Consider the following 14,841-nt stretch of genomic DNA (forward strand, 5'->3'; position numbering starts at 1 on the left):
TCATCCAAAGAACAAGGTAAAAGTCCAGAAACGCATTAACAAAGAAGACCAGATATTGAACATACCAGACAATGATTTAAAAAATAATCCTCAGTATGCTCAAGTAGATAATAGGAAACACAGTGAAAGAACTAAATGATGTAAGAAAAACAAGGAATGAACAATATGAGACTCTCAATAAAGAGATTTAAAGAGGAATCAAAGAAAATGGTATAAAAGTGAGTGTGATAATAATTATACAACTAAGTGATAATACTTGGAGATATTGATTATGAGATATGATAAATGAATATATGATAAGTGAAAATATCTCAGTAAAATCTGGGGAATAAAAAGAAACCAAAGAGAAACACTGGAGCTGAAGACCATAATAACTGAAATGAAAAATTCCCTAGAGAGTTTCAAATGCAGATTGGGACTGACAGAAGGGAAAAAAAAATCAATGGACTCAAAGACAAGACAAATGAAATGATTCAGACTGAGGAGAAGAAAGTAAAAAGCATTTTAAAAAGTGGGCAGAGCTTAAGAGACCTGTGGGAAACAATCAGCCACACCAGTATACATATTATGGGAATCCCAGAAGGAGAGAAAAGGGCAGAAGGAATATTCAAAGAAATAATGGCAGAAAACTTCCGAAATTTGAAGACAGACTTGAGTATGGACAGACAAGAGGCCCAGTGATCCCCAGACAGCTTAAACTTGAAGAGAACTACACCAAGGCACGTCATAGTCAAACTGTCCAAGGACAAGGATAGAGTCCTGAAAGGAACAAGAGAAAACCAACATGTTATGTACAAGGGAATGCCGAGAAGAGTTAACACTGATTTATTTTTTCAGTGGAAACCCTGGAGGCAAGAAAACAGAGGTAAGAAATATTTAAAGTGCAGAAAGAAAACAACTGCCAACTAATAATTTTGTATCAGGTGAGACTGTCTTTCAAAATTGAAAGAGTTTAATTCACACCCAGATAAACAAAAGGTAAGGGAGTTTGTCAGCACTAGACCTGACCTACAAGCAGTGCTAAAGGGAGGAGTCCTTCAGACTGAAGGAAAGGACACTAGACAGTAGCTTGAAGTGGCATAAAGAAACGAAGACCTCCTTAAAGGTATGGGTGAGCATCAGTGCCAGGACTACTGTTCGTATTTTTTTGTATATGTAACTCTACTTTCTACTTCTTTCAGGTTCTAAAATGCAAATGCAGAAGAACTAATGATAAATCTTTGGTTTTGAATATAGCATCTATAAAGACATATATTGCTACAAATAAAGCAAAAAAGGTGGGACCTGAGGTATATGTGTGTATATGTGTATGCTATTGAAGTTAAGTTGGTATCAAGTAAACTATGATTGATATAGATTTGGATTGTTTAATTTAAGCCCCATGGTAACCACAAAGAAAATATATACAGAAAGAAATGAGATGGACTGCAAAATAATACAATACAAAAAATATCAAATCATCCTAAAAGTAGGCCTTAACTAAAGAATTGCAGGCCAAAAAAATATGTAAGATTAACAAGGACCAAAGAGCAAATCAGTAGTTACTTTAAATGTAAATGAATTAAACTCTCCAGTCAAAAGGCAGAGGATGGCAGAATGGTTAAAGCATGGCCCAACTATATATGCTGTTTCCAATAAACTCATCTTAAATTCAGAGACACAAGAAGGTTGAAATTGAAAGGTTGAGAAAGAAATATACCATGTAAATAGAAACCAAAAGAGAGCTGGAATAGCTGTAATAAATAATACCAGATAAAATACACTTTAAGTCAAAAACTGTTACAAGGGACAAAGAAGTTCATTATGTATTGTTGAAGGGTTCAATTCAACAAGAAGACTTAACAGTTATAAATATACATACGGTGTTTGTATTTTGACTGCTGCAGGAGCCATTTTAGTTTATGTCACCTCAACACTGATAATGATTGCAGCAGGAGCAAGAAAAAGCGAAAGCTTGTTACCAGAGAGACAGTAGTCTTCCTCCTGCAGTGCCCCTCCAGCGCCCTCTACTGACCAAGTTTAACATCGTGCTCATGGTACAGGGGACATGGTATGGCAAAGCAGTTCCTCCTCCAGAACAACTACTAAATAACTAGAAACAGTACAGAACAGCTCCCGGAGCCACGACAGAGACCAGACACACAGTGTACCCCAGTCTGGACCGGCTGGACTGGCTACAAGACTCCGCTGCGGTGAGGTCCCCGAGCGGTGCGCGCTTCCCCGGGCCGTGGCGGCTGGCAGCTGGCCCCCCTCCCTCCCTCCTTCCCGGTCCGGCTGAGAGACTCAGATCAGCGGTTCTCCAAGCCGTGGCGGCTGGCGACCGGAGCCCCTGCCACACACGCGGCTTTCCAGGCCAGCTGGGAGCCTCGGATCGGCGGTTCCCCAGGCCGCGGTGGCCGGAGCCCCTCCCACACAGGCGGCTTCCTGGAGGGAAAGGAAAGAGTCCCCAACAGTAGTAGAGACTGAGTCCAACCTAACACCAATAGTGGCATTAAGGAACAACTTCTGACTACTAAAAATAGGCCCTCAGCTCAGGCGAAACTGATCAAGGCGGAAGTTGCCTATTGGGCTAACTGAAAAAGAGGAAAGGGGGCGAAACAGAGCCATCTGCGGCTGTTTCTGTGGAGGCTTGGTTGCCTCTGGGCTCAGCGCTGGGATTACACAGGTTGCGACTGCCCCGAACACAGAGGCGGGCTGCTTTCAGGGCTCTCTACCACCTGAACCTTCCCCGCAGGACGGGGGAAACGCAACTCAGGTGGAATCCCTCTCTCAAGGAATTCAGATCCCAGGACTTCACAATTTGAAGTCATTAAAACCAACCTACAACCTTTCCTCTGTCTCCACCACACACCCAGCAGCGAGAGTCTTCCAAAGTTAAAGGAGCCACAACATCTTTTGCTGGTGGGACCCGCAGACAGACAAGCACCACATACTAGGCAGGATAAGAAAAACAGAGCCCAGAGATTTCACAGAAAAATCTTTGAACCTGCTGGGTCCCACACCCAGGGAAATCTGATTAAATGCCCAGATGCTAGCAAAAAATAACGAATCACACCAGGAAAATTGAAGATATGGCCCAGTCAAAGGAACAAACCAATAGCTCAAATGAGATACAGGAGCTGAGACAACTAATTCTGAATATACGAACAGAAATGGAAAACCTCTTCAAAAACCAAATCAATAAATTGAGGGAGGACATGAAGAAGGCATGGGATGAACAAAAAGAAGAAATAGAAAGTCTGAAAAAACAAATCACAGAACTTATGGGAATGAAAGATACAGTGGAGGAGATGAAAAAAACAATGGAAATCTACAATGGTAGATTTCAAGAGACAGAGGCTAGAATTAGTGAACTGAGGATGGAACATCTGAAATCCAAAAAGAAACAGAAACTATAGGGAAAAGAATGGAAAAATTTGAGCAGGGGCTCAGGGAATTGAATGATAATATGAAGCGCACAAATATACGTGTTGTGGGTGTCCCAGAAGGAGAAGAGAAGGGAAAAGGAGGAGAAAAACTAATGGAAGAAATTATCACTGAAAATTTCCCAACTCTTATGAAAGACCTAAAATTACAGATCCAAGAAATGCCGCGCACCCCCAAAGAGAATAGATCCAAATAGGCGTTCTCCAAGACACTTACTAGTTGGAATGTCAGAGGTCAAAGAGAAAGAGAGGATCTTGAAAGCAGCAAGAGAAAAACAATCCATCACATACAAGGGAAACCCAATAAGACTATGTGTAGATTTCTCAACAGAAACCATGGAAGCAAGAAGACAGTGGGATAATATATTTAAATTGCTAAAAGAGAAAAACTGCCAACCAAGACTTCTATATCCAGCAAAATTGTCCTTCAGAAATGAGGGAGAAATTAAAACATTTTCAGACAAAAAGTCACTGAGAGAATTTGTGACCAAGAGACCAGCTCTGCAAGAAATACTAAAGGGAGCACTAGAGTCAGATACGAAAAGACAGAAGAGAGAGGTATGGAGAAAAGTGTAGAAAGAAGGAAAGTCAGATATGATATATATAATACAAAAGGCAAAATGGTAGAGGAAAGTATTACCCAAACAGTAATAACACTAAATGTTAATGGACTGAATTCCCCAATCAAAAGACATAGACTGGCAGAATGGATTAAAAAACAGGATCCTTCTATATGCTGTCTACAGGAAACACATCTTAGACCCAAAGATAAACACAGGTAAAAAGTGAAAGGTTGGGAAAAGATATTTCATGCAAATAACAACCAGAAAAGAGCAGGAGTAGCTATACTAATATCCAACAAATTAGACTTCAAATGTAAAACAGTTAAAAGAGACAAAGAAGGATACTATCTACTAATAAAAGGAACAATTCAACAAGAAGACATAACAATCATAAATATTTATGCACCGAATCAGAATGCCCCAAAATACATGAGGAATACACTGCAATTACTGAAAAGGGAAATAGACACATCTACCATAATAGTTGGAGACTTCAGTTCCCCCCTCTCATCAAGGAACAGAACATCTAGACAGAGGATCAATAAAGAAACAGAGAATTTGAATATTACAATAAATGAGCTAGACTTAACAGACATTTATAGGACATTACACCCCACAACAGCAGGATACACCTTTTTCTCAAGTGCTCATGGATCATTCTCAAAGATAGACCATATGCTGGGTCACAAAGCAAGTCTCAACAAATTTAAAAAGATTGAAATCATACACAGCACCTTCTCGGATCATAAAGGAATAAAGTTGGAAATCAATAATAGGCAGAGTGCCAGAAAATTCACAAACACGTGGAGGCTCAACAACACACTCTTAAACAACCAGTGGGTCGAGGAAGAAATTACAAGAGAAATTAGTAAATATCTCGAGGCGAATGAAAATGAAAATACAACATATCAAAACCTATGGGACACAGCAAAGGCAGTGCTAAGAGGGAAATTTATTGCCCTAAATGCCTATAGCAGAAAAGAAGAAAGGGCAAAAATTCGGGAATTAACTGTCCACTTGGAAGAACTGGAGAAAGAACAGCAAACTAACCCCAAAGCAAGCAAAAGGAAAGAAATAACAAAGATTGGAGCAGAAATTAATGAAATTGAGAACATGAAAACAATAGAGAAAATCAATAAAACCAGAAGTTGGTTCTATGAGAAAATCAACAAGATTGATGGGCCCTTAGCAAGATTGACAAAACGAAGAAGAGAGAGGACGCAAATAAATAAGATCAGAAATGGAAGAGGAGACATAACCACTGACCTCACAGAAATAAAGGAGGTAATAACAGGATACTATGAACAACTTTACGCTAATAAATATGACAATGTAGATGAAATGGACAAGTTCCTAGAAAGGCATGAACAACCAACTTTGACTCAAGAAGGAATAGATGACCTCAGCAAACCAATCACAAGTAAAGAAATTGAATCAGTCATTCAAAAACTTCCAAAAAGAAAAGTCCAGGACCAGACGGCTTCACATGTGAATTCTACCAAACATTCCAGAAAGAATTAGTACCAACTCTGCTTAAACTCTTCAAAAAAATTGAAGTGGAGGGAAAGCTACCTAATTCATTCTATGAAGCCAACATCACCCTCATACCAAAACCAGGCAAAGATATTACAAAAAAGAAAACTACAGACCAATCTCTCTAATGAATATAGATGCAAAAATCCTCAACAAAATTCTAGCAAATCGAATCCAGCAACACATTAAAAGAACTATACATCATGACCAAGTAGGATTCATCCTGGGTATGCAAGGATGGTTCAACATAAGAAAATCAAGTAATGTAATACACCATATCAACAAATCAAAGTAGAAAAATCACATGATCATCTCAATTGATGCAGAGAAGGCGTTTGACAAGATTCAACATCCTTTCCTGTTGAAAACACTTCAAAGGATAGGAATACAAGGGAACTTCCTTAAAATGATAGAGGGAATATATGAAAAATCCACAGTTAATATCATCCTCAATGGGGAAAAATTGAAAACTTTCCCCCTAAGATCAGGAACAAGACAAGGATGTCCACTATCACCACTATTATTCAACATCGTGTTGGAGGTTCTAGCCAGAGCAATTAGACAAGAAAAAGAAATACAAGGCATCAAAATTGGAAAGGAAGAAGTAAAACTATCACTGTTTGCAGACGATATGATACTATACGTTGAAAACCCAGAAAAATCCACAACAAAACTACTAGAGCTAATAAATGAGTACAGCAAAGTGGCAGGTTACAAGATCAACATTCAAAAAGCTAAACGTATCTTGAGGGAAAAAAACGAAGCTGGAGGTCTCACGCTGCTGGACTTTAAGGCATATTATGAAGCCACAGTGGTCAGAACAGCATGGTACTGGCATAAATATCGATATATCAACCAATGGAATCGAATAGAGTGCTCAGATATAGACCCTCTCATCTATGGATATTTGATCTTTGATAAGGCAGTCAAGCCAACTCACCTGGGACAGAACAGTCTCTTCAATAAATGGTGCCTAGAGAACTGGATATCCATATGTAAAAGAATGAAAGAGGACCCGTATCTCACACCCTATACAAAAGTTAACTCAAAATGGATCAAAGATCTAAACATTAGGTCTAAGACCATAAAACAGTTAGAGGAAAATGTAGGGAGATATCTTATGAATCTTACAATTGGAGGCGGTTTTATGGACCTTAAACCTAAAGCAAGAGCACTGAAGAAAGAAAGAAAGAAATGGGAGCTCCTCAAAATTAAACACTTTTGTGCATCAAAGAACTTCATCAAGAAAGTAGAAAGACAGCCTACACAATGGGAGACAATATTTGAAAACGACATATCAGATAAAGGTCTAGTATCCGGAATTTATAAAGAGATTGTTCAACTCAACAACAAAAAGACAGCCAACCCAATTACAAAATGGGGAAAAGACTTGAACAGACACCTCTCAGAAGAGGAAATACAAATGGCCAAAAGGCACATGAAGAGATGCTCAATGTCCCTGGCCATTAGAGAAATGCAAATCAAAACCACAATGAGATATCATCTCACACCCACCAGAATGGCCATTATCAACAAAACAGAAAATGACAAGTGCTGGAGAGGATGCGGTGAAAGAGGCACACTTATCCACTGTTGGTGGGAATGTCAAATGGTGCAACCACTGTGGAAGGCAGTTTGGCGGTTCCTCAAAAAGCTGAATATAGAATTGCCATACGACCCAGCAATACCATTGCTGGGTATCTACTCAAAGGACTTAAGGGCAAAGACACAAATGGACATTTGCACACCAATGTTTATAGCAGCGTTATTTACAATTGCAAAGAGATGGAAACAGCCAAAATGTCCATCAACAGACAGTGGCTAAACAAACTGTGGTATATACATACAATGGAATATTATGCAGCTTTAAGACAGAATAAACTTATGAAGCATGTAATAACATGAATGGACCTAGAGAACATTATGCTGAGTGAGACTAGCCAAAAACTAAAGGACAAATACTGTATGGTCCCACTGATGTGAACCGACATTGGAGAATAAACTTGGAATATGTCATTGGTAACAGAGACCATCAGGAGTTAGAAATAGGGTAAGATAATGGGTAATTGGAGCTGAAGGGATACAGACTGTGCAACAGGACTGGATACAAAAATTCAAAAATGGACAGCACAATAAATATATATATGCACCTAACAGGAGAACCTCAAAATACATGAAACAGATATGGGCAGATCTGAAGGGAGAGAATAGCTTGTTCTGCATTAATAGTAGAAGATGTTAGTGCAATACTTTCAGTAGTGAATAGGACATCTAGACAGAAGATCAAGTGGAAACTAGAAGACTGGAATGATACCATAAACCAATAGTATTCTTGTCAAGTACACATCTTCCAGGATAGACTGTATCTTCGGTCACAAAACAAATCTCAGTAAATTTAAAAATATTGAAATCATGCATTGTTTTCTCTACCTAAAATGGAATGAAGCTAGAAATCACTAATACAGGAAGAAATGAAAAATTCACAAATCTATGGAAATTAAGCAACATACTCTTAAATAACCAGAGGGGTAAAGAAGAAACCACAAGAAAAACTAGGAAATTCATTGAGACAAATGAAACAAAAACAGAACATACTAAAACTTATAGGATGCAGCACAGGCTGCTGGGAGGGAAATATATAGCTTAAATTGCTTACATTAGAAAGAAGAAAGATCTCAAATCAGAGACCTAACATCACAACTGAAGGATTTAGAAAAAGAAGAGCAAACTAAACCCAAAGTGAGCAGAAAGAAGGAAATAACAAAGATTAAAGATAAATGCAATTGAGAATTAAAAAAAAAAGTAGAATCAATAAAACCAAAAGTTGGTTCTTTCCAGTGAACCAATAATGCTGACAAACCTTTAGTTAGACTGACAAAATAAAAAGAAAACAAAAAAACCTCTACAGACCCCACAGAAATAAAAAGGACTATAAGAATACCATGAATAACTACACCAACATATTAGATAATCTAGAGAAAATGGACAAATTCCTAGAAGTACGCAAATTACCTGTACAGACTCAAGAAGAAATAGAGGATTTCAGCAGACCAGTAACAAATAAAGAGATTGAACCTGTAATTATAAACCCACCAACAAAGGAAAGGCCATGATGAAATGGCTTCAGTGGCAAATTTTACCAAACATTCCGAGAAGAATTAATAGCAATCCTGCTCAAACTCTTTAACAAAACTGAAGAGACAGGCACACTCCCTAACGCATTCTAGGAGGCCAACATCACCCTAATACCAAAACCGGATAAAGATACCGCAAGAAAAGGAATTCCAAACCAATATCTCTTATGAATATAGATGCAAAAGTCCTCTACTGATTGAATCTCACAACTCATTAAAGTAATTCTACACCAGGAACAAGTGGGATTTAGCCCAGGTATGCCAGGGTGGTTCAATAGAGGCAAAAATCAATTAATAGTACAGTGGGGAAAACACCACATGATCATTTCAGTTGATGCAGAAAAGGCATTTAACAAAATCCAGTACCCTTTCTTCATAAAAACACTTGGAAATCTAGGGATAGAAAGAAACTTTTTCAGCATGATGAAGGGCATTTATGAAAAATCCACAGGTAACATGATACTCAATGGTAAAAGACTGAAGGCGTTCTCCCTAAGGTGAGGAACAAGACAAGGGTGCTCTGTGTCACCACTGTTACTCAGTACTGTGCTGGACGTTCTAGTCAGAGCACTTAGGTAAAAGGGTATAAAAGTCATTCCAGTTGGGAATGAGGAGATAAACTTTCCCTATTTGTAGATGGCATAATCTTCTGCATATCTACTAGAGATAATAAATTAATTTAGCAAAGCAGTGGGGTACAAGATCAACATGTAATAATCAGCAGTGTTTCTATATACTAATAATGAACCAAGCCGAAAATGGAATCATAAAAAGAATTCTATTCAAAATAGCAAGGAAAAGAATCAGATGTTGAGGAATAAATCTAATCAAGGGTGTAAAGGACATTGTTCTAGTTTGCTAAGTTGCCAGAATGCACTATACCAGAAACAGAAAGACTTTTAAAGAGGAAAATTTAATAAATTGCTAAGTTTACAGTTCTGTGGCCGTGAAAATGTCCCAATTAAAGCAAGGCTATAGAAATGTCCAATGTAAGGCATCCAGCGAAAGATAATCTTGGTTCAAGAAGGCTGTTGAAGTTCAGGGTTTCTCTTTCAACTGGAAAGGCACATGGTGAACATGGCAACATCTGCTAGCTTTCTCTCCAGGCTTCTTGTTTCATGAAGTTCCCCCAGGCGTGTTTTCCTTCTTCATCTCCGAGGTCTCTGGCTGTGTGGGCTCTCATGGTTCTCGTGTCTCTGTGGCTCTCTTGCTCTGACGTTCTCTCCAAAATGCTTCCTCTTTTTAAAGGATTCCAGTAAGCTAATCACAGTCCACCTGGAATGGGTAGTCACATCTCCATCTAATCAAGGTTAATACCCACAATTGGTCAGTCACATCTCCATGGAGATGATCTAATCAAATTTCAATAAGGTTGGGTTGGGATTAAAATGTGGTTTTTCTAGAGTACATAATCCTTTCAAACCAGCACAGATTTATTCACAGAAAACTAGAAAATAATGCTAAAAGAAGTCAAAACCCTGAATAAATGATAGGACATTCTGTGTTCATGGATAGGAAGACAATATGGTTAAGATGTCAATTTTACCCAAAATGATGTACAAATTCAGTGTAATCCCAGTCAGAATTCCAACAGCCAACTTTGCAGAAATGGAAAAGCCAATTTTCAAATTGATAGGGAAAGGTAAGGGGCCCAAATAGCCAAAACTATCTTGAAAAAGAAGAATGAAGTTGGGAGACTTACACTTCCCAGTTTTAAAACCTATCACAAAGCTACAGTTGTCAAAACAGCATGGTACTGGTCCAAGGACAGACATAGACCAATGGAATTGAATTGAGAGTTCAGAAATAACACCTTGCATCTGTGGCCAATAGAGTTTTGACAAGCGTGCCAGGTCCACTCAATGAGGAAAGACTGGTTTCTTTAACAAGTGGTGCTGGGAAAACTGGAACTCTATATGCAGTGGAATGACAATGGACGTCCTACCTCAAACCATATGTAAAAATTAACTCAACATGTATCAAAGACCTATTTATAAGAACTGATGCTATAAAACTTTTACAAGAAAACACAGGAAGTAACTTCAGGACTTCAGAGTAGGCAATGGATTTTTAGATTTTGTGACAAAATTAAAAATAGATAAGATAGACTTCAACAAAGTTAAAAATGTTTGTACACTACAGAATTTTATCAACAAAGTGAAAAGACTACCCACAGAATGGGAGAAAGTATTTGGAAACCATATACCTAATAAGGATTTAATATCCAGAATATATAGAGAATCATTACAATTGAACAACAAAAAGACAAACAATGCAATTTAGACTTGGGGACTTGAATAGACATTCCTCCAAAGAAGATAATATACACAAATAGCTCAGAAATATGGAGCATGAAAAGATGCTCCACTTCAGTAGCCTTTAGGAGAAATGCAAATCAAAACCACGAGATCCATTTCACAACCGTTAGAATGTATGCTATTAAAAAAAAAAAGAAGAGAAAATAGCAAGTGTTGGAGAGTATGTGGAGACGTCAGAACATTCAGGCGTTGCTGGTGCAGTGTAACGTGCAGCTGATACCGGAGACAGTGTGGCGGTCCCTCAGAAAGCCAAGCAGAGGGTCACCAAATCCCACAGTCCTACTAGTTACAAACCCCAAGGAGTTGGAAGCAGGGGCTCGAGTGGATTTTCACACTAGTGTTGAAAGCAGCATTGTTCACAATCACCAAAAGATGAAAACTGCCCAAGGGCCTGTCACCTAGTGAACAGATAAGTAAGACAAGGTGCTGCGTACAGTGGGATATTACCGTAAAAAGGAACGAAGTCCTGATACGTGCGACCACGTGGATGAACCTTGAAGACGTCACGTTGAATGAAGTAATCTGGATGCAAAAGGGCAAATGTTGTATGATGTCATGGATATGAAATAAGCAGGATTAGCAAACACACAGCGTCAGAATCTAGGATACAGGTTACAAGGGTCCAGGTGGGGTGCAAATGAGCAGTTAATGGCTGTATTGTACAGAGTCTGTGTTCAGGATGACAGAAAAAGTTTTAGCAACGGCTGGTGGTGAGGGTAGCCCAGCACTGTGAACATAATTAACACCACCAAAAATTATATGTTTGACTGTGGTTAATAAGGGATTTTAGGTTGTATATATGTTACTAGAATAAGAATTTTAAACATAGGAGTGAACAGCACACCAGTGGCCCTTAATACGAACCGTGGACAGCGTTTGGCAGTGCAGTTACAGCACTGTTGGCTCCAAACGTGCCTCACTGATGCACAGTCTTCACCTGCTTGTGTGGAGGGAAGTGTAGGAACTGTGTTTTCTGCATGGCGTTTCTGTAGCTCTACAGCTTCCCCAGTTAAGAAAATAAGTAGGCTAGTAGCCGCTGTAGTAGTCTCATGGACATGCTCTTTCCTGGACTGTGCAGTTCCAAGCTGGTCCTGGTGTCCTGGTGGCCACTACTGACCGTCTCAGGCTGGACGGAGGCTGAGCCACCGTGCCCTGTGAGGAGAGCAGCACTAGGCAGCTCCCCTAGCTTTTGCCGGGTAAGCCCTGATGCTGGCTCTGGACACCAGGGGCTACTCTTCTCTCGACTGGGTGGGGGGAGGCTGAGAGCAAACTTTGGGCCAGTGGGGCTGTCCCTCCCCACCTGTGCTGACCAGGGCAGCTGAGTGCCCAGCTGCCCAGGTCCCTCCCCCCACCATCCACAGCTGATTGGCCCACCCAGGTCTCTCCCGCCTGCTGTCCACAGCTGAGTGCACGGCTGCCCTTCCAGCATGCTGGGTGATAGGGTGGTCTGTGCATCCCACTATGTGGCACTGTCCTGGGGCCCGGTGAGCATCTGGGACAGGCGGCCACTACACAGACACTGTCTACGTCATGGTCCCTGCTTCACTGTCACTGAGGCAAGGGTGGTAGAATCAGAGTATCTGAGCTGGGGGCTGTGGAAGACTTGCTGCCTGTGCTTGATCAGTGCTTGTCGGGCCCAGTAGTGGTCAGCAGGAAGGCCATAGCCATCAGCACCGCCCAGCCCGCAAGGACTGTCTGTTGTGTGGCTAACCCAAGACTGAGACCTAAGTCTCCAGAGCCCCTGTGTGTCTGATCTTGGCCAGAACACAGTCCCTTGGGCCTCCCTGCACTCCTAGAGAATCCTCGATCCCTTTGCACACCCTTCTCTGTGTCGTGTCCAGCCGAGGAAGGGTCGCTGGCCTGCCTGAGGTCACATGGCTGGTTGGCTTCTGTCACACGCCTCCTGCTATGCTCAGCTGACCTTCTAGGAATTACAGTCCAAATTTAAGATTTGCTTTATAAGTCACAGGCTTCGAAGTTTTCTGTCTCAAACTTTCATTTCTTCATGTGATGTTTGTGAGAGAATTTAATTCATTTTCTACATGATATTAAAGATTATATATTAATTTTTAATAGCGGAAATGAGAAAACAGAGGGAATTCTATCACAAGCTAGGCATGGAGGTGCCTGGAGACATCAAGGGGGAGCCTTGCTCTGCAAAGCAACACTTAGATTCCCATCGGAACGGTAAGTGAGCTTTCCATGTGTTATTGGGGAACTTGGAAGGTCTGGTAGGGAGCCCTCAGCTCACCCTGTCTTCTGGACCTCACTCGAGTAGTTATGTTACGAGTGATGAGACACTTTACATGGGTCTGTGGGAAGGTGCCTGTGGTCAGAAGTCTCCTTGCTCCTGGTATGGACAGACAGATGGGCTTCTGGACAGGGCTGGGAACGGGGCCTGCAGCGAGCGAGAGGGAATGGCGGGTGCAGCCCCAGGGAGGGGGAGGGCAGGAGGGTCCTGGAGAGGACACAGAGGTCAGAGACTGGTGTGGGGGTGGTCCACAGGGAAGATGTGGAAGGCAGGTTCTTAAGACTATTGTCTTTAACTTTGTTTTACTATAAAATAGTAAAATAACGTTTTGGTTTCTATGTAAAGTTAATGGTGTTTTTAACCAGTACTTATCAGAACAAAATTTTCCACATCTTTGAGGCCATTGTGTTTTTCTAGACCACACAAATCCCTCAGAAAGTTGTAGACAGCCCTAATGTCTTCTAGCAGTGAGGAAAATGAGAAGGGGACCCGTCCCTGTTTGGAGAGGCGAGCTTTGGGGCTGACAGCCCAGCAGGCACCGGACAGGAGGCCCAGGGGAAATGGGCTCCACCTGAGGGGGCCTTAACTTAAAAGCAGACCAGTGAGGATGGAAGCCCTCGGTGCCTGCAGTGCGCAGCTCAGGGATGCAGGCAGCTCAGGCCAGGATTCCAGCATTGGGGCAGCCCTGGCTGCTGCAGGGGAGTGCTGGACTTGCCTCTCTGCTCCTTTGCCTCTTTCGCCCACTGTCTTTCTCTCATAAACCTCGCCCCACCCTCCAAATACATGCACCTACCGTGAGCCCACGGGCATCCGTCATACAGCCACGTGAACAGCCACACACACAGCCACTCCTACCACAAACCCACATATCCGTCACACCCCTGCCATGAACTCACGTGCACTCACCACACTTCCCCATGCACCCACCACACACCCACATACCCTTATCACAAAACCCACACGTACCCGGCTCCAGCTTCATTTCGAACGTGGCGTCGCCACTTGGGAGGCACCATTCAGCGTGCCGTGCTTAGCTGCAGCTTGCAGGCTTTTTCCGTGACGTGTGTGGTTCACAGCCTCTTGCTAGAGCGAACTTCTGATAGTATCTTGAGTATAGCTGTTGAGTTTAAGAAGTAATGGTTTCAAGGTTTGCACTTCATAAGACAGTATTTCTCTTTGTGCTGAAAGGTGAACCCAAAGCGGATGACAGCTCCAACAAAGGTGCGGCAGAGGAGAAGCAAGAGGAGGACGGAGACTACCACCGAAGTGACGAGCAGGTAGGCGTGCGCTCCGGAGTGTGAAGTCCGCTTGGCTGGGGCGTGCACTTGGCAGCGTGCTCTGTGACACCATAAGACACACATTCTCGTGGAACATTTTCTCCACTTAAAAATAAAAAGGCTGGCAGGGAGAGAAGGTAGAGTTATTTAACTTTCAGGAACTTTCCTAGTATTTCCCCACAGCACCCAGGGTACTGCTTGCGCACAGATGCCAGGCGAAGGGCGGTGGCATCTCGTGGTGAATCAGAACCAGAGTGAAAGTGTGATGGGAGGGTCGGCTCCCATGTCGTTAGTGCATCATCGGGTTAGAAAAGGAAAACTCAGTGATGATAGAGACACT

General features: G+C 41.6%; 1 protein-coding gene across 4 annotated transcripts in view; it reads left to right on the plus strand.

The window, feature by feature from the left end:
* Positions 1–14,841, plus strand: part of PCGF3 (polycomb group ring finger 3) — an 89,630-nt gene that overhangs the window by 44,792 nt on the left and 29,997 nt on the right. For all 4 annotated transcript variants that reach the window (XM_077136170.1, XM_077136169.1, XM_077136167.1 and 1 more), the window contains 2 exons: positions 13,050–13,160; positions 14,413–14,501. In XM_077136170.1, the coding sequence (XP_076992285.1) occupies positions 13,050–13,160; positions 14,413–14,501 (200 nt within the window). The remainder of the gene's footprint in view (positions 1–13,049; positions 13,161–14,412; positions 14,502–14,841) is intronic.

This window comes from Tamandua tetradactyla, chromosome 19 (assembly GCF_023851605.1).
Source record: "Tamandua tetradactyla isolate mTamTet1 chromosome 19, mTamTet1.pri, whole genome shotgun sequence".
Taxonomy (NCBI): Eukaryota; Metazoa; Chordata; class Mammalia; order Pilosa; family Myrmecophagidae; genus Tamandua; species Tamandua tetradactyla.